Raw genomic sequence first — 26,740 nt, 5'->3', positions numbered from 1 at the left:
TCTAGTATTCACACATCAGCATTATTATTAATGTATATTTTTCAGTAAGGACCTATTATAAAAGCATTCGAAGGTATAGAATCATTCGTCATAAGAGAAAAATATATTTGCAATGTTTTGGATCTTTCCTGGCCAGCCAGACTACATGCTGAATTCCTCTTCTTTCTGGCCAGGCAAATTATGATCCTGGCCAATAGTTACTACCCAATGTGATGTTTTAGTGCTGATGAGACAAAGGTTGTTATAAAGTCAAGTCAGTCATTAATGTAACTTAAAGAAGCTTTAATGTAACTTAAAGCTTCCTGAGTGAAGCCGACAGCCTACAAAGGCCAGGGTAACGCCTTATTTGAACGCTAAGAACTACAAAATGATTGTATTTGTTGCAGTGTCGCCACGTTTTTGTCACATTTCGTTGTGTTTTTGTCTCTTTTTGTCTGGTTTTCACATTTTCTTCCGGCATATTTTTGTTTCTCTTTGGTTTCTCTTTTGTTTAGTTTTTGTCACTTTTTTGGGGGTCTTTTTCATCACTTTTTAATCGTGTTTTTCGTCGCTTGTTTATTGTGTTTTTGTTGCTAATTTGTTGCTTTTTAAGTCAGTTTTTAGTTGCATTTTCATCCTTGTTTTGGCACTTTTTTCCCCCTACAAAGCTGTTCTCAAGACACTAAGTTCCTGGTGCTTCAGCGAAAAGTCTCTGAAGTCACCGTTCCTATCGGGACTGTGTTGCTGCCATAATGCCAAAACTGTTCAGCTATATGTTTGTTCCACTGATAATCTCTTAATCTCTTTATCTCCTACTGAAATAACAACAGATAAAAGGCCAACAATTGTTTTACACCTAATTCCAACAATATAGCTCACCATTTCTCCAGGTAAAATGAAGATTATTTATATTTACACTAAATGGGGGAAAAAAGCGATATCTAATGCCAGAAAAGCAGTAGCCTGGGAACCACCAGACTCGCCACTGTACCTGCGGATCCCCCACTGTATAAAAAAAGTAGAGAGGGGAATCATTCTGGTCTCACCAGGCTAGAAAAGCAGTAGTAATGAAAATCCAGTAAAAGTGAGATCACATGTTTAAAAATAGCCTCGTAGTCAGCTCTACAGCAGGTTACAATCATTGAAGTAAATATAAAGCTACATCCCATCATAGTGAATAGGGTTTGTTTTTTGTTAAGTAATAGCAGGTATATTACATTGTCCAATGAGGGTGCCGGGGGATATAGTGAATAGGGCTAAAGCTCTGTTGGACCCGGAAGTAGAGCAATGACATCATCACTTAACAAACGTATGGACCCCTCCTGTAATTGTCCCCAAAGCCAAAAGTTTGCTCAAGTAAAAGCAAAATAGCCAAATATTCGAGTTCAAGGGTGTTGCTCATTTGAAAAAATGAATGAACTGATCTTTCTTTAGACATTTGACCATAAAACACCTGCAATAGACTTTCCCCACCTGGTGGTTTACACTTGACAGCACCAGTTACTAAACCTACACTAAACCTGTGCTGCCTTTTTGTGCTGGGTAAAAAATTACCAGTTGCTCCTGGGTTAATGCCTACTGAATAAAATTTTGTATCAACCGATGTTAATTTTGTCGACTTAAATATTCAATCTTCATTTTAGTCACAGTGATATTTTTGACGACTAAAATTGGACTAAAACTAAATGAAAAGTTTTTCATGAGGCTAAAACTATGACTAAAATTAGACTAAATAGGAGGCGAGACTAAAATCATCCAAACCTCTATTGACAGTCTGAAAGAGCCTCATATCATGTAAATTCTCTGCCAAAAGAGCAGCTCTGAGCTTTGTTCATGTGGGAGCAGCTCCATGAAGCAGAGGAACAAGATTAAATATGACTATGATGAATATTATAAATGCAAAGTCGACTAAGTTTGCTTCGACTAAAACTAGACTAAAATTTAAGATTTTTTTTAACTAAATCTCAACTAAAATGAAACTACATTTTCGTCAAAAGACAAAGACTAAAACTTAATTAAAATATGTTGCCAAAATTAACACTGGCATTAACACTGGCATCAACTTGTGTCAGTCCAGCCTATCCATGATATGAAAAGAAACAGACACCCAGGTTGATGCTGAGAAAAAGGTTTTAATCATCAGATAAAATCATAATAAAGTTTGCCTTAACCTTAACCTTGACCTTAACCTTTCCCTTAACCTTAAAAGCCAGAGCTGCACCAGTGGGTCAGACGCAGCCGGGTTGATTCCACACACAGAGTAAATGTGTTCACTTCATGGGGGTACATTTGCACCGGAAGCCCTCCAGAGTCACGGACCCAGGTTTCAGAGGTGGGTCTTTGGCACAGATGTATGAATATTCCCAGGACGCCGGGGCATCATAGAAAAGCGGATTCCCTATATAATAAAGACAAAAGGACAGAAATAAAATCATATATTTTTGAGTCCTGTGAAAAACACTACAAATTATTTGCTATTGTGTTATTCGCGTTACACACAAACATTACAAATGACATGTTCATAGAGCTTTTTGTCTAAAAGCTAAAAGTTATTTTTTATTTCAGTATCTAACATTAGCCCTGCGGTTAAAAAACTCTCCTGAATGTCTTGAGGAGTTTCTGTATTCACATATTGTAAGGCGTAATAACACCTTAGTAACAACACCTGGTGTGATAACGCCTCACAATATAGTCCCCCTTTTTATCCACTTAGAAAATAGACATGTTTCATTTTGTGTAACTATACTCGGATCGTGTAACTTTTCACGTAACTGTATTTAAAGGAATAGGCCACCGTTTTTACATACTAAAATATGTTCTTACCTCACTTTAGACGTGTTAATATATCCCCGTCTGGTCTTTGTCCGTGCGCTCTGTCACGCAAACGGAGCACATACGCAGCCTCTCCCACATGTCACATAGCTCCGAAAAAGCTCACGATAGAAGCTACCAAGCTCTTCCACGTGTTCCCTATTTAAATAAAGTTACGTGAAGTGTTTTCATGTGAAGTATATTTACACAGAAATGTAACGTGTCGATTTTATAAGCAAATAAAAAGGGGGGACTATATTGTGAGGCGTAATGATACGAGGAGCAAAACGTCCGCGCAGTAACTCCTAAAGGTTATTGACGGAAGTGAGCGGGGGGAAGTCTTTAGGAGTTACTGCGCGGACATTTTACTCCTCGTATCATTACGCCTCACAATATAGTCCCCCTTTTTATTTGCTTATAAAATCGACATGTTACATTTCTGTGTAAATATACTTCGCATGAAAACACTTCACGTAACTTTATTTAAATAGGGAACACGTGGAAGAGCTTGGTAGCTTCTATCGTGAGCTTTTTCGGAGCTATCTGACATGTGGGAGAGGCTGCGTATGTGCTCCGTTTGCGTGACAGAGCGCACGGACAAAGACCAGACGGGGATATATTAACTCGGCTAAAGTGAGGTAAGAACATATTTTAGTATGTAAAAACGGTGGCCTATTCCTTTAAAGCAGTACTAAGTAACTCTTCCCCCTAGAGGCCACAAGCGCAACTGCAGGTGTAGTAGCAAGTTACGATTTTTTAACTTATTAATTGTCTTGGAGAGTAAATACTACGCTGACAGGAAAGGTGAAGGGAGAGAGGGTTACTGTGCATCCAATTATACAATGGAATTTTTTTTTTTAACTCAAACATGGCTGTAAATACTGTTTAAAGTGACGCTAGCCCGCAGTTAGCTTTGCCCGTTAGCATGTTAGCTTCTTCTTCGTGATTACATTAGTGTGTACACCAGGGGGAGATGAAAGACCCTCCAATCATCCCATAAACACTTGTATTACCCCCACAGGGACTGCGAAAAGGATTTATTAAGGTAAACACGTTACTTAGTACTGCTTTAAATAGGGGAAATGTGGAACAGCTTGGTCGCTTCTAACTTCACCCCAGTTTGGAGCTATGAATATGCTGGGAGAGGCTAAATGCTAATAACGTCTTTCATCTATTTGCGTGACACAAAGACCAGACAGTTACGCATCAGCTCGTCTAAGCTGAGGTAAGAACATGGCCGTTTCTCAATTCTCAGAGGGCAGACTCTGTACTTGTGAACTCCTGGGTTCGGACTTGTGGGTGCAGACTCGGAGAACGGACTTGAGGAGCTCACGAGTGTGGACTCGGCTTTTTCAGCTTTTGGAATGAGTGAACTCGATGACATCACAGGAAGTAGCTCATGAACATGGGGCTGCGAGCTTTTCTAACATTAAATCACCTCATATGAAAATAATAGGGTGAGACACTGATGATTTTGACAAGATGTTTATAAAAACAAAAGACACTTTTGCAGTAAACAAAATATAATTTTACCTTTTAGCCAATTTCACATTATGTATGCAATATAGCCTACACAAATAAGGCGTTATGTGGAAAGTAATTAAAAATATGATATCTGCAAACTGAAACAATAATAAAGAAAAATAGGTCAAATATTAAGCTATGTACTGTATTAACTTGGTTGGGGGTCGCAAATTATTCTGATTAATACTTTAAAATATGAATCTGTTTTTGAAGTTCCCATATAAAGATTTGTCTGCAACACCCCCTTAATAAAACAATATAAAAATAAAATGCATTTGTCCTCAATGACCTGTTCCTGACGATACGACTTTACATTACTATTGCGGATCATTATGAGAAAATGAAAGCATGTCCAAAGTTGTTTCAACACATCTGCTCAGAAAACCAACTTGAGCAGGAGAATCTTTTCTGAGGATAAAAGACTCTTAAACCGGTCACATCTCCACATTTATTTACATGTGCAAGATCAGCATTGTTCAGCTGGAGCGGCTCGGTGTGCACGGAAGAGGGGCCGCAGGCGGAAACGGATTGTGGGAAATATAGCTGGAGGAGAACGCACAAGGCTGTGTCAAAAACCATCAAATTGTAGCCTCTAAGTACTAACACAAGCAACTAATCCTTAACCTTTCGTGGGGTCAACCGTTAGATCTCTATGCAGTTAGTGAACTAGACCTTCAGAGGTATTTGCACAATTTGTCCGTCCTTACCCAGGGGAAGGGGAAGTGACATCACCAACAGCTGTTGTTTAAGGTTATTGGTAGGCAAACAAAAGCTCATGTCGCCACCTACTGTATTGCATATGCAACAACATAGTGTCCAAATAAAGACATGTAAGGAGAAAAAAGAAAAATCCTAATGAGCCATACATTTCCCTTTAGTCTTATTTTATCTCAACTGCTGTTTCATAAAGCTACATTATGCAAATGATCCATGTGGCTTAGGTTTCTACTAAATGAAAACAAAAGCACAAACTGTCTTCATTTAATCCATTCACTTTAACACTGACATGTGACTGAGCTGTGGTGACGACAACATGGATTTTGTCACTTTTATAAAGTTTTGCTTGTGCAGAATCTTATCCTTGTTTTATTATTATTAAATGTCAGTCAACAGTGGTTGTGCATGAATCACTCGAGGGTGGGGGTGGGGGGTTTGGCACAGTGGCTTATGGGATGGCACATAGCTCCTAATCACCGGTTACTTAGCACCAGAGGTCCCTATGCTAAAGTGGCTATGATACCATTGAGGCTCCTTTTCCTAACTACTTCCTAACTGACAGAGCAATTCGGAAGCTTCTTATCATGGCGGACGCTGACGCACATCCGGTTTGGCGTAAGAGCTCTTACCAATCTGCTCGCTTCGGAAGGGGCAAGCACAAGTCTCGTCTGAGGCATCCTCGGTAAAACGGGCGGGCAAGTTCTCAACAGGACTTGGGCCACGCATGCTGACGTTTCACGAGTCCACGAGCCCACGAGCACAGAAGTCCGCACAAGCACACAGATTGAGAAACGGCCCATATCTCAGTATGGAAAAACTGTGGCCTAGTCCTTTAAAGAGACTGCTAATGTGCCATAGGAATACAATGGAGCAGAGGGATGGCAAAGGGAAATCAAATGACAATCTTGTGGCCTGTTTTCATGAGTAATTGAACTGATATCCATGAACCGTTACCTGACCAGTTGATCAGGAGGGATTGCTCGTTCCCGCCTCCGTTTGGCTCTCGAGGTCCCCATGGATAGTAGTCCCAAGGAGTTCCATCAGTCCACATCCACACTCCATCCTGTTAACATTTTCATACATAACATTTTAACTTTTAACAATTTCTCAATCTTAATTCACGTAATATGTGTTTTATTTAAGCATAAATATATAACAACATATAAGCAGAATGTTTCACAACATCAACCTTAAAAATACATATGTAATATGTAATATAATAAACCAATTGTACATCACACATGGTGCACACAGAACAATCACTCTAAATGTGGAGGAAAGGCAATGGAGATTATTGGAGACTCCCAGAGAGCCCTGCTCCTCAAACCAATGGCTCAGTCAGCTGGTGTGTGCATTTTCTATTCATTACTGTGGTGCAGTCCTACAGCCACAGACAGGACTTCTGTGTAAAATGTCGATGTTACCTTAACTCCGTCATTTCCTCCGAGCCAGGTCACCCGGTTTTCTCCGGTGGCTTCCCTGATCAGATTTGTGATGAATTCATTCCCCTCAGTGCTGTGGATGGAGGGCAGGTTCGCGCCATGAGAATGGCAACTTTTCTGGAGTGAAAAAACAAATAAGATGCTTTGGATTTGTGGTCATTGTAGTTATTTTTTTAGGATGTGTGCTTTATCTTTTACTGAAGATGCCTCATTTCAAAGCTAAGAACCTCAAGAGCAGTCACTCAGATTTTACTTCTGGAGTGATAGCAGTAAGTAGGACCTGTTTGGGATTGTGGAAGTGAGTGACCCTAAATGTAAAAATAAACAGGAACAATATTTGTTCTTGACACACCCTACTAGTATTAGGAGCACTAATAAAAGTAATAATTGTTATGATGAACACTGTACCTCTGCATTTGGCCAACTCATCTTAGAATCAAAGAACTTGAAACAGCGTTTTTCAAACTGAGTCCAGCCCTCAGGACAACCTTTATTAATAATAATATGAATAAAAATAACTACAGTAAGTGCCAGAAATATTGCACTGTATATTAAAGTGAATGTACTCAAGCTCACCTTGGTCATCTTGGTCATTTTTCACCACCTGTGAGTGTGGAACAATGAACAGAGTTATTATAGCTTCAAACGGACACTAGTTGTATCAAAGGCATAAGTTGTGCATTAGTTTAATGATAAATGACATGAACGTACAGCTCCTGCCGTCAGCAGGACACCTGCCAGACAGAGGAAGGCGATCAGTGGGCAGTGAGCAGCCATCTGAAAACATCAAATACAATTAATAAGAAAATCTTTGTTTAAAAGCAATGCGTGATGAGAAGACTTACCTTCACGTCTAAGCCAAGAGACTGTGGTTCTGTAGAAGATTAGCTGTTTTTATAGAGCAGTGAAGAGGATGAGATTGCATCACGATAAACACAAATGAAGAATACAATCCAAAGAATGAGGAACCTTAACAATGAAGTAATGTAATTGATCCACATTCCAACCCTGGGCAAGAACAAGTGAAGACAAAACAGGCGCTAAAACTTCCCCGGGAAATGCATCTTTCAACACAAATCTAGCTTTATGATGACCTCTTTTGTATAGGTACAGTAGGTCATGGATCTTGCCACAAACTCCCCACATCCCACTTCAACAGGAATGTTTTCCAACCATTTTGAGCTGGCTCAAAATGCTGGCTCCTTCTGAATGACTGCAATATAGTGCTTTGAGAAACACAGACTTGCGCCAGTTGGAGAAAGACGATACTAATTAGGTAAAGCAATAAGTCACCTGAAGTGACCTTACACAAGCGAGGAAAAATTATCCTCTATGTTTTGTTCACTTGCTTTTGCCCAGGGTCGGAATGTGGATCAATAACATTACTTCATTGTTATGGTTCCTCATTCTTTGGATTGTATTCTTCCTTTGTGTTTATCGTGATGCAATCTCGTCCTCTTCACCACTCTATAAAAACAGCTAATCTTCTACAGAACGTCATATTTCCTGTTTCTTGTCAGGACTCAAGCAGCAGCGTTCTGGATGTACTGCAGGTGTCTCACAGTGAGCAGGCCGTTACAGTCTAACCTGCTGGAGACAAATGCATGGATAAGTCTCTCTAGCAATGTTTTTCAGATGGTAAAAAGCTGATGATGTTATTGTTTGATGTGCCTGTTTAAGTTCAGGTCTGAGTCCATGATTACTAGATTTCGAACCTGATTTTTTGGTTTTAGAGAAAGAGACTCAAGGTGACTGATAAAACTTTGTCTTTGTGTCTGTGGGCCAAAACCATGATCTCAGTTTTGGCTGAATTTAGTTGGAGAAAGTTGTTTTGCATCCACAAACTGATCTGTTGGATGCAGTGACAGAGTGTATCTACAGGCCCATGTTCACCAGCCGTCAGTGACACGTAGATTTGAGTGTCATCTGCATAGTTGTGGTCATGTTTTATGTGAAAGGGAGTTTACAACCAGGAAGTCATCTGAAAAAATAAACCTAACTAGGTCAGGTATGGTGTACAACACATTTGTTGAAAGTGGTGCTTTACTTCGGGCTGCAATTGGGGGGGTTCGGCCCTTGGACTTTTGACGATGAAGAGAATTGGCCTTCCATCAAGCAAACTTGCCTATCCCTCCTCTTTGGTACACTCATCACAATCAACACAATGGCATTTAACAGCTGCACATCGATATAAATGTCCAGAGCCAAAATATGCAATTTTGTGATTTTGTATGAGAAGAAATGTGAATATGAATTGATTGTGCATGTGAGTTTTGATGACTCTTGATGTATTTTTACGGTTCAGAGAGACTGTAAAGACTGGTGACGCAGGACGTGATCCAGACGATACTTTTGAGTCTTCATGAGGTCTGAAGAAGATGCCAAAGGCCATGGTTAGGTCAAACTTTAAGAGATTTAAATGTTTGTTTGTTTACTCTTAGATATTGTGGTAACTGAGATGTAGAAAGACGCTTGATGCATTTCATTAACGAATCCAAGGTTCCAGGAAAGAATGACGGCATGCAATGCATCAATGCAGAACCAAATGCACTTAAAGACAGAAGCTGGGAAGGGGTGAAACACTATTAAGAAACAGAATAGCATCATACAGAGAAAATGAACGTGCTACGTGTAAAGGCTTTGACCACTTGACTGTATTGCAGTTGGCTTGTGAATGTACAGTATCTAATCTGTATTCTAGAACAGTTTTGGTCATGTTTTTTCCTGAAAGGGAGTTTACTACCAGTAAGTTAGCTGAAAAACAATGTAGGCAGGTCTTTCTCGGAAGAACTAAAGATTTCATGGAATGTTTTTCCTTAAAGGAAGTGTCGGTACAACCGGTAAGTCAACCTAGAAATCTCCAGCAAAACAGGTCTCTATGGTATTGTAAATCTACACTCAGCACAATTGTAGTATATGAGGATTTATTAAACAATTATGTTGTTAATGAAATTATTGGTTGGTAGATTAGCCTTAAGATTGATTGGGGCACCAGTTCAAAAAGCAAACGATGTGAAAGCTAAACTACTACAGGTTTAGTTGAAGGACATGAATTCTTGAACCATATTGACCCTTAGTCTGAAATAATACATACAAACATTACCAAAGAAAACTGTGGTTTATGGAGGTTTAATAATCAAAATCAATTAACAGACAGCATTGAATATTGAAATGCAAAACCCAATTGCAGATTACGGCTCGGGATTCTGATCTGAATAGGCTAGATCTGGAAAAGCCATGTTTAAAGGATGAATAATCAGATCAAATGTTCTTGAATTTGTCTGAAAGTCAATGGTTGATGTTAAGGCGATTTGTGTTTAATTGATGTGAGTCTTAATGAGTCAAAGCCAGCTCTGTGGGTGCGCTTACAACAAAGGAAAAGGTTGTCCACGCCAAGATGTGCTGATGTTTGACTTTGGTCAGTTGACGAGGCCGCTTGGTTGTGGTCTCTCCGGAGGTGATCTCGAGCGTGGCCCTGTTCCCAGCTCAGCTCGGCATTAGTGGAGTTAGCCGCACTCCAGCTGGAAGTCGAAAGCTCAAGGTTGAGTCAAAATGGTTTGTGCTTAAAGCGCAACGATCAATAATGTTGACTAATTGTTGGAAAAATATCCTTAAAAGTAGTAACTGGACATGTGAAATGACGGGCAAAACTTGAGGATCCTTTGGTTCTTCTCCAAGACAAAGAAAGGCCAGAGGTCAGCGGGTGTTGGCCTTCTCCATCTTCCATCGGCGTTTCTCTCCTTCTGCATCATTACTTGATCTCTCTCTTTTGATCTGAGTTGCGTACTGGTTGCGCGGTGTCACCTGTGTGGTGATGCTGGAGGCGGTCCATCGGATTCCACGGGAATCTGAACCAATCGATTCAGTCGTAACTCAATATAAACTGAACACAAGTCACAGTGGGAGGAGGAAGTCTCTTGGGTTCTCACTGTGATTGGTGTCTTCAGTAAGCCTTATGTCAAGGATGAGTTCATTTTTATTGTATGTGAATGAAGGAATTGGCTTTAACACCCAAATCTAATGTTTGTCTCAAATGAGTGGTGGGAACAACTTGAAGGTCAATAAAGTTTGAGGTGGCTCTGACAAGTTAGAGTCCCCAACTCTGGTGGTGAGATCAAAAGATTGGTCACAGTTTTCATTGTCCTCAACTGCGTTTGTTAAGGGCCTCTGTATTTGTTTACGATATCTGCCACTTTAGTTATGTCTGGTGGTACATCCCATTACCAGACCTCCATCCAGCACCTCATCTTCTGTTCCCCATTGTCTGAGACATTCACTGAGCCTGTCATCTGTTGGAGCCCTGTCCTTGATGTACTTATGGATTTTGGATGTCTCATTCTGGATAGTGACTCTCAAGCTCACCAGTCCTCGGCCTCCTTCCTTACGGCTAGCGTACAGTCTCAGGGTGCTGGATTTGGGGGGGAACACTCCGTGCATGGTTACTATGGTTGAAGTTGAATTTGGTAGTTATCCTATCCTATAGGAGAGAAATAGAATTCATTCTAGTTTTATGTTACAACTAAACTCTATTTAACTTTAAATAAAGCTTAATGCGGAGGCACCAGTAAAATTGTCTTTGACAGATTAATATGGACATTCAGAAAGAAAGTCTTATATAAATCTTTTAACTATACTGAAGAAATCCAAGCACAATAACACGCAGAAACCCAAACGTTAAATGCAAATGTGAATATTTATTAAAAAATTGAGGTCACACACACGCATCGACATAATTAAGGTTTAATTCATAACAGATCTCTTAAATGGGTTGAGTGACAATTACAAAGTTGATGGAGAATCGTTGTTACATTATTTATTTTTATTGGTTTATTTGGCCGGGACAGTGCATGTTAATGAACATACATGGGTCTCATGCATGTAAACAAGCCACACCGGATTGTAGCCTTGGGCTAATTTCCATCCGTCGTCCCCCATGCGCACGCTCAAACACACTCACATTCATCCTGGCCTCCCCCGCTCTCTGAATGGTTGAAATTCAACTGATGTAACGCAGCTCAACACCAAGCCGACAGACACCGCATGATTGAGGCGATCTTTTACCTGGAGGCCATGGAGGTGGACAGCACTTATTTTGGAGGGCGCACGGTACTAAAGGTTTAGGAGGTCCAGCACCGTAATCGTCAGCCTGAGGTCGCGCCCGAGAGGAGCCAGGTGCGCGTGGGCTTTGAACGATTCTCTCCTTCAGTGGGTCCCCAGAGGCTCTCCAGTCGACTCGCTCAGGCCCAGCGCGTGCACGTGGTTGAACCGTGCACTCTTGTGGAGCAGCGCTAAGTTGTTCTTTAAAATCATTGCGGCCGGCGCTTGGTCGAGCCCGTCCAGAGCTTAATTATGTTGCCAAATTTGTTTCAACAATTGTGATCAAAATCCGGTTTCCCCTATCACTAAAAACATGTACAATATGCAAGGATGAATGAATGTGTTTGAGAATGCACATGGGGGACGATGGATGGAAACTAGCCCAAGGCTACAATCCAGTGTGGCTTGTTTACATGCATGAGACCCATGTATGTTTATTCACATGCACTGTCCCGACCAAATAAACCAATAAATAAATAAACAAAGTTACAAAATGAAATTTGTTTTTTACCAGGACTTGCCCCAAATGGTAAATTGTCGACTCAAAAGAAGCGTAAACGATTATGCTAAGCTTAAAAAATAATTTTGATATATATTTTCTTAAGAAAAAAAACATGTTTACAGGTTTACCCTCCAGGTTTGAAATGGAGGACCACGAGGATGGTCACCAAAAACCATAACAAAGAAGTTTCATAAGAGAGCTAGATCAGAGCTGATCAATGGTTTTGTCTCCTTGGGAAATGGCCAGTCCTAGGGGGGCCATACCTCTAATTTTGAAGGCAACGTTAATACTCCATCAATTACTGATATAAATTCAACAAAGAGTAAAACATATGTGTGAAACACATATAGTGAGGTAGTTAACATGGATATTAGTCACATTGTCAGTAAAGAGTTAGAGTCTTTGGTCAAGAGGGGTCCAAGGCCAGCAGTTGTTCCAGACCTGTTTTGTAATGTCATAAAAGGCAAAAAAAAAAAGTGTTTCTTTCTTTGTGATAGGGCAGTTTTGCATGAAAATTCACTGTCTGTGGTGTGAACTTTGTCTGACCTCAAACACAAGGCCAAGAGTTGGAGTTTGAAGCAGAGTCAGGGCTGGCCACCTTCCCCCCATTTCAATCCTGAATTCAGAGGAGTGTGGCTTTTCAGCAGGATCTTAACAGCTGAAGGAAGTTGTCCATCTCTGTGAATGAGTTTTAACATTAGTATCAGTTCCTGTTTTTACTTTTACTAAAATCCATCCATGCCAGAGGGGGACTTCCTTCTGGCAAAAGGAGATACAAAGGAGTGCCAGTCTGGAGAGGATGAAACTCATCCATCTTGCTGATCAGAGCCGAGGATTTTAATTCTAGAGTTCAGTCCTAAAGCATTCATATGCTACAAGAAATTAGATTACTTGTCCGTCATAGAATGCATTTTCAGAGGTGGCCAAAGTACTTCTTGTCATTACTTGACTAAAACTTTGTAACTTAAAAAATATGAAGGTAAACTTCTGAAGATGACAGTTCCTGATTATCTCTGCACATTTGTCAGCTGTTTCCATTAATTTCTTTTGCAGGCTTGAGCTCTGAGGCAACAATTGGCCATCCTAGGAGGAGAGTGTCCCAACACAGGCGACTTGAGCCTAGACCGTTGAGCAGAAGAAACACCTAAATGCAGGTACAAAGCGATGCTGCCCGCGACAGCAGCCACTGAACACTACAGCTGCCTGGAGCCCTGCCCCGGATCCTGCACATGGGGTGGTTTGGTGACACATCTGTAGCGGACTCAGAACTCAGAAAGGCTAATTTGTCGCTGCCCAGTCCGTATCCTACCATTCCCAAAGTTTTCCCAGCGCAATGTCCTACCATTCGCTAATTTGCCCCGCACTTTCCAAAAGACTCTTATGGAAGTACAATATACAAGGACCGAGACGTCGCCCGGCATGGCGCAGCCGAGGCTTTCCTACCCCTCGCGATGTCCTACCCCTTGCTAGCTTGGCCCACGCTTTCCTACCCCTCGCGATTTCTTACCCCTCGCTAGTTTGCCCCACGCGATGTCCTACCCCTTGCTAATTTGCCCCAAGCCGTTTCATCCTGGCCTATCAAATCTCTACCAAACTGAGCTCAGTGAAAGCAAATTGTATACCATTGCTAACTTGAGATGAAAGTGAATGTGTTCCTCCCCTCGATTTGCTAATAGGCTATTGATGACAGAAAATCCTGCACTCTTGGGTTCACACCAGTGCCTCACTGTGCACAAAGGAGACCCCAGACTCCGGCCTCGTATAAAGATTTTTTTTATTGCCATCATTCCTATTATAGTTGTTGGAGCCATTTCAGCCACGTTTGATCCTCCTGCCACCGTGTGGCGCTGTGTGTGTGTTTTGTAATTACCTGCCCTATATAAGGGGTGAGGAAGGCGCACTCAGGTGTTGCAGTATGGAGGCATACATCTTTTTGACCGTGTCTATGGAGTCCGAAATCTGCGTACTTGTTGATGGCTGTGAGGTATGCCAAATAAACCTTTGAAAATACAGTATTTTACGACGATTTGTTTTGGAAGACACGCGTCCAAGACGCCTAATTACTGTAGCCAGAGCGGAACTTTGCATAGGGCAAATCCTGGCCGCTACAGTAGTATCTATAGTGTCTGCTGGCCACTAACCAAAGGAATTGCCTAAATGTGCCGATACAGCGGCACACTTCGAGCCGCAGGCTGCCAATCACAAGGCGGATGTTTTGGCGCAAACAGCACCTTCGTGTAAGAGGCGTTTAGATTTAGCACTCTTGGCACAGAAATATGACAACTTCCGGCTAAATAAACGAAAATTGTGTTGTTTTTCGTTTTCGTCTTAATTTGTTTTTTGTTTATTAAATATACAGTGCAAACATGGAAATCAGCTTTATCTTTAAAAATGTTTCATTCACTTGAAAAATTGCTGTTTTTTTGTTGTTTTTTTCATTTTTCGTTTTTTGATTTGCAAACCAAAATTGAAAAACAACTTGTTTTTCCATTTTTTTATTTTCATTCCAGTGAAGAAAATCCAAATACCCAAAAGTACACTGACCTGGATTCCTGACTAATGTGTAATTTAGTAAAGCTTACCCAGAGAGCTGCAAAGAAAGTCAGTAATATAATCATTATTAAGTGTTTCCGTAGTGACGCTCAATCATTTTAAGATACTGTCTGTACCAATGGAAAAGACAGGAAATGACAGAAACAAAAGAGTGTCTGCAATTCTGTATGGAGTGTCTTACAAATGGAAACTACAGCAGAGGGGGCAGGTCAGTCTTGTGATAGTAGGACAATCGTTCAAATGCCAGGACCACTGTCATCCCAAATATATTAATGTGTTTACAGATTGTGCAACAGCCTGATGAATCCTCAATTCATCAAAGCGTAAACATAACAAATCCCATTGTGTTTTCAATGGTGAGATGCGCTGAGAAAGATTGTAGCTAATTATATGCTACACAGTGGTTATTCCAAGAGTTGTGTGTTTAAAGGGGCTTGATGCAAGTTGGCCATTTTATACTCACTACTGCCACCTCAGGTCATACGTGTAACTGCACCTTCTATATCAAGCTTGTGCATGACAGGACCCGAATTAACACCTTTTTAAGTGACAGCGCAGGATTTTAGAGGCAGTTGTGGTGAACAGGTCTGGGCTCATTCTACACCTTAGGTCATGACTGGAACATGAAGGGGGAGGAAAATACATAATTTTAACATTTTTAAACTCCGTATAGTCCCTTTAAGTATTAACCATACAAGCCCCGTCACAACCGAGCACATTTTCTCTAGTTCAGTTTTATCCAAATGTAAAAGTTTCTCAACTGGAGCTCAAAGGCCAGAGTAACGCTTCATTTCAAAGCGAAAAACCTACAAAACTTTTTCATCTTGTTTTTCATCGTTTTGGTCGTGTTTGGTCATTTTTTTCTTTGTCGCTGTTTTTCCTTGCTTTTAGACGATTTTCATCACGTTTTCGTCACTTTTTAAATCATGTTTTTGTCGCTTTCTTATTGTGTTATTGTTGCTTTTCTGGCATGTTTTTGTTGCTCTTTTTTTCACTTTTTCATCATGTTTTCGTCACTTGTTTATTGTCTTTTTCTCGCTCTTTTTATGCTTTTTTGGTTGTATTTTCATCCTTGTGTTGATACTTTGGTCAAGAAGCTTTTAGATTTCGGAAACTGGATAAAATGTAAGAGGTTAAACATTAAAGCAATTTATCAATATTCTGCGATCCTCCTTTGGGTCCCACTGTATTAAACTAAAGCTGTTTCGTAAGTTGTATCAATAAAGTCGATCAACATACGCTGAATATAAACTCACTCACAATCATCACGGAGGAGGACACTGCTCTCGCTCGGTCAAACGCCATCTTCAGCAGCTCCCACAGCTCAACCACAAATAAAATACTGCAAAACAGAAAACACACTTTTACACCACTATTTTGTCAATCCTAGGGCATTTTATTTTAGTCTAAATTTCTTGTAATGAGTTTGTCTCGAAAGGTGTGTAGTAGGCCTATACAACTTTATAGCTAAGAACTGTTTGAAGATACTGTATTTCTTACAATAGATTAATCATAGGGTATGTTTTACTTTTACTGATGAACTATCTGTACTCTCACTTGAGTAAAATGAGTTAATCGGATCACGTGCCAAAAGCTTTATATCGACAGAATTATTTCTTTATATACATTCATTTAGGGCATTTTCTTTACAATTATTATTATCTTCACAATATTCCATGTTTTGTTTCTCATAATCTATGTCACCACTGAAACATAGATCAGACTTTTACTCTCAAACAGTTACTCATTACTCACATTACTCAAGTAACACTTTCAACAAGTATTAAAGTAGTTATTTGGGTCGCTATGTTTCACTTTTACTGTTAGTTCGGTAAATATTTAGGCTACACTACCCACCTCTGAGTACAAGTAGACGTAATAGCAGCAGTGATTTCACTAAAGCAGGGCTAAAGCCGGATGATTTAATCTGGGCCCTACTCTGTGGAGCATAAATCTCAGAGTATGTAGGAAAAAAAGGAAGTCTCTAGCCCATTCCTGTGCAGATTTATGAATTTTTAAAGAATAAACAGGATGCTCATTCTAGCTACTAGGGGGCATTAAATTTAAAAAAAAAAGGAAAGAGTTCCACACGTGTCCAGCAGAGGGCACTGACATATGATAATAAGAGCTCAGGATATGAACAATAGGTTATATAGCCACGTGATAAATGTGACAGTCTGCCCCAGGGCGGCTGTGGCTTCAATAACAGCTTACCACCACCGAATGTGGAGTGATGAATAATGACTACTATGTAGTACTTTAAAGAACTTGTGACACAGGCTTGTAAAGTGCAATACAATTGTAAGCCGTTATTAATGAAGGGGCTTTGACCAAATCACAGCTTATTATTATTCATTTATTGGAAGGATTTTCTGTAATATATGCAGCCCACGACCCGTCGCAGGTGCTGAATTTTGGCCCACGACCCAAAATGAGTTTGACACCCTAAAGCCTTCTTGCCATTACCATAAGAGTTGTTCTTCCTAATGGCAAATTCAACACTTTTTTGTAACATTTCTCATCTAATTTGTACATTTATAGCTCTTCAGAGCCACAGCTTCTGCATCACATGTGCAGTGGTGAATGCTCTTTCTGTGTCAGGCCATAATTTGAAAGGATAAATCCAATTGAGGGAATTTTTTTATTTATTTATTTATTTGATAGGGACATGTGTGAACAATAAACATGTAACACACTACAACATTTATAGCCAAGGCTAATTTGCAATGTCCGTCCCTAGAAGGGCTTTTCAAATTCACACGGAAAGTACAAAAAATACATTTACAGTAACATTAATTAAATACTTCTGACATTACACAAAGGAAGTGCATTGAGTGCAGACTAAAAATGATTGCAGACTTGATCTCTTTTTAAAATACGTTTTAAAACCGTCTGGTCTTTGTCCGTGCGCTCTGTCACGCAAACGGAGCACATACGCAGCCTCTCCCACATGTCACATAGCTCCAAAAAAGCTCACGATAGAAGCTATAAGCTCTTCCACGTGTTCCCTATTTAAATAAAGTTACGAGTTAAGTGTTTTCAAGCGAAGTATATTTACACAAAAATGTAACATGTCGATTTTATAAGCAGATAAAAAGGGGTACTATATTGTGAGGCGTAATGATACGAGGAGCACAGCGTCCGCGCAGTAACTCCTAAAGGTTATTGACAGAAGTGAGCAGGGGAAGTCTTTAGGAGTTACTGTGCGGACGTTGTGCTCCTCGTATCATTACGCCTCACAATATAGTACCCCTTTTTATCTGCTTATAAAATCGACATGTTACATTTCTGTGTAAATATACTTCGCATGAAGTATATTCATGCGGTTAAGATGCGAGGTAAGAGGTTCACATATGTCTTTGTGGAAGTAGCTTAGTAAACCTTATGGAAAAGGCACCACACTGTGCAGTAAAGAATTAGAATTAGGGCTGAGTGACATGGACAAAATTTCATATCGTGAAAACAAAGCATTTTTCAGAAAAATAAAATCAGAATACAAGATTGCTGTTTTATTGATGAAACTCCTTATCGTTTATATCTTGCTTTTTTCTATTTTAATATTTTGAATGTTCATATCGCGATATCGATACGATAACGATACATCTTTCAGCCATAATTAGAATTGCTTCTATATTGGGCATTTTGAAGAAGGCAAACCATAAATGACAACCAAAATATTTTATTCAAGGCATATAAATTTCCATCATCATACGCAGTATAAATAAAATGGAAAATGACAATTAAAAAGGCTGCAGTTTAAAAGAACATAATACATTCATTTTGACACTGACAGTAAACAAGACACAATTGACCTGCACAGACTAAAATATGTAAAAGAAAATTGCACATATTGATCAACAAATTAAAATCATCATAAATATTTACATTATTAATAAAAGACATCCAGCAGCTTGTAACGTTTTAGTAACTTCAAAATAGAAAAAGGAGCCTTCAAGATATGGATTATTATTTACACCAGAGAGACACGAGTTTCAATATGGCCTCCCTGAAATGACAAATAAAAACATGATCATGAAGCGTTTGTTACACACAACGCAACAAAAAATAGGATAATAAAACTGATGACTCACCTCACACATGGGATGTAGGACAGACTGTACCTAAAGGAAAGGAACAATGTTAATGATCGAGTAATTTGTGGACACCTCACTCAGCTTTCATTGATTTTCTCATCCCATGAAGACATATATTATATAATGGTATCACGCCTCAGCCTCAGCAATGTGTGCAGTATGGACTTGAATACAGAGAAAAAACTTACCAGGCAAATGACAAGCCTTGCAAGATGACAAACAGCAGGGCGAGTCCGAAGTTTTTCCACTATAAGAAAAAAAGATGAATCCGAGTTATATCATTCAATCTTTTCTGCAAAGAAATATGAGGAGCTTATGCGAGCAGCTTACCCAGAAGGCTGCACAGAGGGTCAGCACGAGACAGGTCTGCAACAGTGAGACGAACAATTAGAAGAAAGATTATGTATAAAAGTCATTAAAAACACGCAAACTCCACACAGAAAGGCTCACATGGTGCAGGGATTGACTTTGCGAGCTTCTTGCTTTGAGGCAAGTGTGCTAATGGGCTAGTGGGCTTAATATAAAATGACCAGGTTAGGGAGTGGTCCATAAATGTTAAAGGAGCCACGCCCGAATCAGTGTGCCACACAGTACAGGTGTGTGACGAGCAGCACAGCAGGGAACAAAAAAAAATTACAAAAAACAGAACCACCAGAAACACAAATGTGACACTTATTACAAAAAACGAGATAAATCAAAGTTCTCATTCAGACCCGGATGTTGACAAGCTTTCAATTTATGAATCCAAAAAGCCTCTCTTTGATTGAGCTTTAGTAACCTATCAACACCCCTTGCCAGTGGTTTGACAAGTTCAATACCTTCAATACGAAGCAAGAGTCATTGGTATTATGTTGTTGATTGAAAAGTCTAGCCATTGCAGAGTCCAGATTGTTGACTCTAATCAGACATCGTGTCCGTCTTTTGTGCTAAAATGTGTTTTTAGGATGTTTTTTTTTTAAATCTATGTATCAAAATTTAAGTTGCTAAATTTGGTGAAACGTTATTCTACAGTACCTTGATACTAACTAAATTTAGTACAATGTAATCTGCTTTGTAACAATCTGTAATAACTTGTCATACACAATGGAATAATGTGCATTAGTACTTTGGAGGTACATGTAATAAGACATAAAACTCTTTAGGTTAAGGTTAGGGATTTATGTCTTATTACATTATGTACCTCCAAACTACACATACATATTACTCCATCGTGGATGTAACCCGTCGGTACCGAGTTATTACACATTGTTACAGTTCATTACATTGTACTACATATGGCAGGTACAATGTTTCAAAGGTAGTGTAAAATAAAGTGTTACCCACAATTATATACAAGCAGATTTCATAATTTAAGAATAATAATAATAATACATTTTATTTGTCGCCGCCTTTCAAAACACCCATGGTCACCTTACATGAGCTACAATGATGAAATCATAACAAAATAAAACACATCGAAGTAAGTAGCTAACTTTAAACAAGTGGGTTTTGAGGCGAGATTTAAAAAGGGGCAGAGAGGTCAGTGAGTTCCAGAGGTTTGGGGCTGAGCGGCTAAAAGCTCGAGCACCCATGGTGGCTAAGTGGGCTGTAGGTGCAGACAGCTGAGGGGCAGAGGAGGACCGGAAGGTGCGGGAGGGAGGAGGCACATGAAGGAGCTCAGTGAGATAAGGAGGGGCCAGGTTATTCAGAGATTTGAAGGTGAGGAGAAGGATCTTGTATTGAATGCGATGTTTGATGGGGAGCTAGTGTAGCTGCTGAAGAACTGGTGTGATGTGATGAGTGGATGGAGTTCTGGTGATTACTTGGGCGGCGGAGTTTTGGACGAGCTGAAGTCTGTGGAGTGATTTTTGGGGGAGACCAAAGAGGAGTGAGTTACAGTAATCTATCCGGGATGTGACAAGACTGTGGACCAGAATGGCAGCTGTATTGGGGGTGTGGGAGGGGCGGAGGCGGGTGATGTTCCGGAGATGGAAATATGCAGAACAGGTGATATTGCTGATATGGGCCTGAAAGGAGAGAGTGCTGTCCAGGATGACACCCAGACTCTAAACCTGAGGGGGTGGGGAGGACTGTTGAGTTGTCAATGTTGATGGAGACGCTGTCAGTTTTGGATAAGATGGACTTCTTGCCAATGAGGAGGACCTCGGTTTTATCACTGTTAAGCTTGAGAAAATTGAGAGAGAACCAGGATTTGATTTCCTGTAAACAGGCACAGAGGGAAGAGGGAGGGAGAGCAGTGGTGGGTTTGGTGGATAGGTAGAGCTGGGTGTCATCCGCATAACAGTGGAAACTGAAAACTTTGCAGCATAGGGATATAAAGATATTACAAACAGAACAACAAAATAAAAAGGTTATTCTTACAATCATTATGGCTGTGGCCAGCGCTCTTGTTTTGTCGCACATCCTCTTCAGCTGCTTCATCGGTCCCATCAGAAACATGGTGCTAAAAAAGTGGAAATAACACAGGTACTGGTATATTAAACACTAAAATTTCAGATTATTTGTTCGGAGAAAAAAATGAAAAATGCTTATTGACTGGGGGGCCATGGAACAGTATGCACAAGAGGGGGCTTCAGGGAAAAAAGGTTGTGAACCACTGGTCTTGAGGGAGGCCGGGGTAGATGGAGGCAGTGATACTGTGCTTTGGCTTTTAAGTTTCGTCAAAGGCACTCACCTTCCTAATGCGCATAAGTTCCCAAACGTGTAGAAGACAATGAAGAGAGTGATACCAATGTGTGGGAGAAAAAGGCAGCCAACTCCCTGAAAAGACATGCAATTCATTGAGTGCTAATTGTTGTAGATTACATGTTATATAGACCTAAGTAATTACATTTTCTTGGCTAGACAGTAATGTAATGAGGAAATTTACAAACATACCATTAGTGAGATGGTGACCTTATACTTCAAGTCACTCAAGGACTGTTTTAATATCACAGCTTATACATCTAGTAAGTTTTAAAAGGATTCTTAGTACTTATGCAAGTCACAAATCTCCAACACAAGAGAAAGTAAATAGCTTTAAAGCATTCCTCAGGGCTGGACCAACCTGTGGAGCAACATCACTTCGCCCTTGAAGCCTCTTCCTCCTTCCTCATTGTTGTAAGTACAACAAACTGGCATGACTGTATGTAAAAATGTTTTCCCTTTACTCACCAAAATCGTACATCCCACTCCGATGATAAAACACACGATAAATCCTCGGATCCGCGTTGCCCAGCTCAGCGACGAGGCCTCGTTCACAGTCTGTAAAAACAAAACAAAAAGAGAAGTTGTTTATTGATGAGCGCGAGAGGTTGTGTTAGCTAGCTTTAGTTTACCTCTAAAACGGTGCGGTCTTCTCTCCGCGACTCTTCCCCACTCAGGACGGATTTTAATTTGTCCATTGCGTAAATAAATAAATAACAGCTGCGAAGTTAAGGGATACGCTTTGTGGATGAAAAAGAGCAGCTTTCTTCCAATCGGTGAGCGCAGACGTCACAACAGGAGACGGCAGGTGGAACGCCGCACCTGACGCAATGACGTCACGATGCGTAAAACTGAGAGGAGGCCTCACTCTGAACAGGTGAAGGACGGCAGACAAAGACACACCGACAATGTACATTTTTATCAAATTTTTATCACATCATGAAGCAGTGAAAATATGAGAGGCCAGTGCTGGATAACCTGAGATTAGCCCTTGTTATCCCACTGTGAAATAGCCTTTTAACCTCTTACCCCCCGCCTAAACCGAGCGCTTTTTCTGCATGTTTGGCTCTATCCAAAACTTCTCAAGTGGAGAGCAACGGTGTAATGCCTCAATGCCTTTTGAAAGCTAAGACCTACAAAAGTGATTGTTAGTGATTTGAAGCGTTTATGTAGCTTATGTGGCTTTTCTGTAGCTTTTCATCGCTTTTTTCCATTGCTTTTTTCTCGTGTTTTTGTCTCTTTTTTGTCGAGTCTTTGTCACTTTTTAGTCGTGTTTTTGTTGCTTTTTTAATTGTACTATTTTTGCAAGAAATTGAACGTATTTTGTCACTTTTTTGTGGGTCTTTTTCATCACTTTATAATGGTGTTTTTGTCGCTTGTTTATTGTGTCTTTGTTGCTGTTTTGTTGCTTTTTTTTGTCACTTTTTTGTTGTGTTTTCATCCTTATTTTGGCACTTATTTCCCCTTTAGATTTGAGTAATGCCAAACTGGAGAACATGTTCTCGGTTCAGGTGGGGGTTTAGAGGTTAAAGCATGTTAAAGCATCGCCCATTCATTATTTTCAATGAAAAGTTGATTCTAATGTGTTTAATATTCTGTGAACTTTATCTGAATCTCCTGCTGAAATAACAAAGCAGGCCGTCTCTTTTGGGAAAATACGCCGACTGTAAGGTCCTGGGTTTAAGCCTGGGCAGGGTCACAATACATAGGATTGCTTCAATAAAAAATAGAACATATGTCAGGGGTCTCTAACCTTTATAGAGCAGAGGACTACTAGTTGTTCAAGGGCTACCAGTTAAAGAATAATAACACAAAGACTTAAAGTTAAACTGTTTAATTATAGATCATGCTTTTAAACAAATACTGGGTCACAAGAACACAAATAGCCTAAATCTATTGTTTAATTAGCTATATTATTTTCTTTAAATAAAATACACAACAAAATATTGTGCTAAATTATATGATTAAATAAAACACCTTGTGCTTGCTTTCATTCCTACAGCGGGCAAATACAATGGCAGATTGAAATAACTTTGTCTCAGTACAAATGAATAATGTGAAAATATGGCTTTGGACCAAAGTTAGAATTGAATAACAATGGACTGTTACACAAATATGTGGAAAATGACAAAGCCCTGTAAACCAACCTAAATATCAAATTTCCCATGTCCATTAATCTGCGCCTTTACCTTTTGTAACTAATGGACAAAACAACTTATTTATATATATATATATTTTTTTTTACATAACTTCATCTTCTGATTCTGTCTTTTTTTCTAGAAGTCCCACCTGCATTGGGGAAGTCCTCTTGGAACACACCACACTACAAACACATCCAATAAGTAAATGTTCATTTGAGAATTTTCCACTGTGACGTGTAAAATATGTATTGGTTTTGTGTTGCTCTCACCAGCTGATGATGCCATAGATCAGTCCAGCACAGAGCACAGCACTCATCAGGTGCCAAGAGAAGCACATAACAACAAACATCATATTACTGTGGTCCTCCAAGTCCCACTGTGGCCCACGGGGAGGGTACAGGACAAATCCAATCTGTGCCAAAACAACAAAGAACAGGTCAAAGTTACACAATCAAATAAAATACACTGAATCAGCAAAAAACAAGTACCGTACAACAGACATTAACAAGTTGTTAATCCAGACTATACCAGTGCTACAACTAAATTCTGATTCATGACACCTTCTGTCTCTTAACTTTTTACCTGCCAGTACCAGGTCCCCTGCAGGATGGAGACAGTGGAACGCATCAGTTCCAGAACAAGGTTTCCTCTGTAGAAAACCTCCAGAAAAAGGATCAGAGCATCACTATAGATGGAGAGGACCAGGAGCTGGTGCAATGTGATATCCACCATGGCCCGGCCGTGGATATGGTAAGATATCAATAACCCTGAGAGAAAGCAGATGTTTAGATATTTGTACAATGGTGTATCCGACTATTCTTTTGCTCCCTCTATATCAGGGCGATTCAACTTTTGGTTGGGAACCTATTTATCGACCGTAAGGCTATGGCTCGTGGGCAAGATTCAATTCACAAAAACACCACTGCTTACAGTAAAACTTTTATTCCATCACAAATAAAATCCATTGTCTGATTAGATTATATACCAAACACAGCATCTCCTTTATGCTTGGAGTGAATGGTAGGGAACATCAAGAGACATTTGCCAAGTGACTCCACAAAGTAAAATCATAGAAACACACACATTCAGTACCTTTGTTGAGGAAAGCCAGACCCAGCATGAGTGTGTCCAAAGGCAGAGGTGCAGCCGCAGTGACGTGGACAATCAGGGACACCGTCCCCGCCAGACCAAAAAACATAAACATGGTGCAGTGCTGCCAGTTCTTCAAGTCACTCCAGTGGCTCTCTGTGTAGTTGTACAGTGGCAACTTTGCACCAGCAATCTGCATAGATACTGCCCCTAAAAAATAACAGCAAAAACATCTCATAGCTCCAGCTGGCTATGTCATTATTATCCATTTTCTATCACTTAACCTGGACCAGATCTAAACAGAGATGCACCGACATCCATTTACACACAGTTCCTTCAGATCCTCGCGTTATTGTGTAATGCACTCACTTTTTTTATCCCACCAATTAAGAGCATGTCCTTCTTGTCTTTGTCATAAATTTCACAGAAAATGATGTATAAGCAATTACTGCACAATAACAAAATCTAAACCGCACCCACAGATGGTTCTGGAATCAAAGCTCTTCCAGCTGTAAATATACTTTGAGCAAAACATAAGTGGAAAAAACTTCTTACCAACAGATGCAAAGGTCATCACAATCAAGGCCTCAACTATCTCCAGTCTTTTTTGGACCTCTCTGGTGAGGGTGGATTCTCTGTATTTGTTCTTCTGAGTCAAATGCAACAATGAAAACTTTAAGCCCCACCACAGCCCCAGGAACAGGACGAAAGCCCCGGGCATCGCATGACCTGCAAAACTCCCCATTCAGCCAGTCGGTCAAACTGAAGAAGCAAAAGCGTGACAGACTGGAGTGGTGCAGATCAGCAAAGTTTCAGACTTAAAATCTCTAGATTCCTCACGGAGATCCGGTATGAGTGGTGTGTGCTTACAGGGAGGTCCTGATTCCCTTTTTGGTGAGTCCTGTTTGAACTTTGTAAAAACCTGTTTGCGACACTTGTTTTGTCCAAGTTGTTACTGTATGAGAAAGTTCATCATAATAAAGTCCACTGTACATTTGATCTTGATCAGTACATTGTTTACAGAGCATTGGTAATTAATGTGACATGACAAACACGAACAATTCAAAATGGGTTTATTTGAAAAAGCAAAGCAACTTTTTAACTTTTTATTAGTACTAAAATCCGTTTTAAATTACATTTTGTCAACTGAAAAGGTGTGGAGAGGAAGATGAATACGTCAAAATGTCACCTCTCAGTGGAAATGTGCAAATCCTTCTAAAAACAAACAAACTTGACCATCAAAAAAGAAGGGTATGAATGACATTGCTTTTGAATGCCTTTGTAAAGTTTTGGAGTATGCATTCATAAAACAAGATCTACCAGTAATATATTCTTTGTTCCCATTGAGATTCATGAATGTCCTACATCAGGGGTGGCCAACCAGTCAGAGACCAAGAGCCGAAATTTTCAACCTTGATCCTGTGAAGAGCCACAAAGGCACCGACCATTAGCGAGATTCCGGGGCGGTAGTTTATTGTGATTAAATAGAATGTGACCGTTTTATTTAATCACAAAAAACTATAACTTTATGCCTTTTTCTTTCTTTTTTTTAAGAATTGTGTTAGATTGAATGGTTTTACTCCTCAACAAGATTGAAATACATGTATATTAAATGACATTTTGTGCTTTCAGCTCTGACTGAGACAGAATTAGATTATTATTATTTTTATTTTATTTTTTAATGCTGGGGTGTGTTTGTATGTGGGGCCCTGCCCACTGAGCCCCCTTCTCTGATTCGCCCCTGGCCTGTGCGCTCAGGGCCTGCAGCTTCGTCCTGACTGGACTGTGCAGAGAACGCACTCTGGGCTGCACAAAGTTCATGAACTTTAACCAGGAGCCTCTGGACGACCGAGAGTCTGTTTTAAGTTGCATCTGTTACAGTTACTGTCACATGTGAAAGAAAAGTCATGACTTTGCGCATTTCCGCGTTACGATGTCGCGCTTCGCATCATATGCTTTATTAGAGCTCCGCTTTTTTCCATTTCCTAATTTTGATCTTTTTCTGTGAATATGAGGCCAAATTACATCAAATAAAGAGTAGCTGATCAGAAATCTGAAAAGCACAGAAGCTGATCCTAGTGCCACGATCTGCCTGCCTGTTGTTCA

At 40.0% G+C, this 26,740-nt stretch overlaps 3 protein-coding genes across 3 annotated transcripts; all 3 read right to left on the bottom strand.

The window, feature by feature from the left end:
• Positions 1-2,249: 2,249 nt before the first annotated feature.
• Positions 2,250-8,865, bottom strand: LOC306977363 (galactose-specific lectin nattectin-like; the record flags this gene model as incomplete). Its single annotated transcript, XM_079575664.1, has 7 exons — positions 2,250-2,377; positions 5,986-6,094; positions 6,456-6,590; positions 6,882-6,961; positions 7,050-7,077; positions 7,185-7,250; positions 8,824-8,865. The coding sequence occupies 7 exons, from the start codon at positions 8,863-8,865 to the stop codon at positions 2,250-2,252; spliced, it is 588 nt and encodes a 195-aa protein (XP_079431790.1).
• A 9,635-nt stretch (positions 8,866-18,500) lies between these two features.
• On the bottom strand, positions 18,501-22,102 carry sft2d2a (SFT2 domain containing 2a; the record flags this gene model as incomplete). The annotated part of the gene is made up of 8 exons (XM_079575663.1): positions 18,501-18,631; positions 18,717-18,746; positions 18,908-18,966; positions 19,050-19,085; positions 21,081-21,162; positions 21,394-21,479; positions 21,873-21,968; positions 22,037-22,102. The coding sequence occupies 8 exons, from the start codon at positions 22,100-22,102 to the stop codon at positions 18,592-18,594; spliced, it is 495 nt and encodes a 164-aa protein (XP_079431789.1). The 3' UTR covers positions 18,501-18,591.
• A 1,543-nt stretch (positions 22,103-23,645) lies between these two features.
• Positions 23,646-25,379, bottom strand: LOC306977360 (transmembrane protein 45B-like; the record flags this gene model as incomplete). The annotated part of the gene is made up of 5 exons (XM_079575661.1): positions 23,646-23,727; positions 23,815-23,957; positions 24,128-24,312; positions 24,638-24,844; positions 25,190-25,379. 5 exons carry the CDS (start codon positions 25,377-25,379, stop codon positions 23,646-23,648), a joined length of 807 nt encoding a protein of 268 aa, XP_079431787.1.
• Positions 25,380-26,740: the final 1,361 nt, after the last annotated feature.

The sequence above is a fragment of the Gobius niger genome (genome assembly GCF_951799975.1).
Source record: "Gobius niger genome assembly, chromosome: 17".
Classification (NCBI taxonomy): domain Eukaryota; kingdom Metazoa; phylum Chordata; class Actinopteri; order Gobiiformes; family Gobiidae; genus Gobius; species Gobius niger.
Note: the sequence above shows the minus strand (reverse complement) of the source record. Positions and strands in the feature narration are given on the sequence as shown.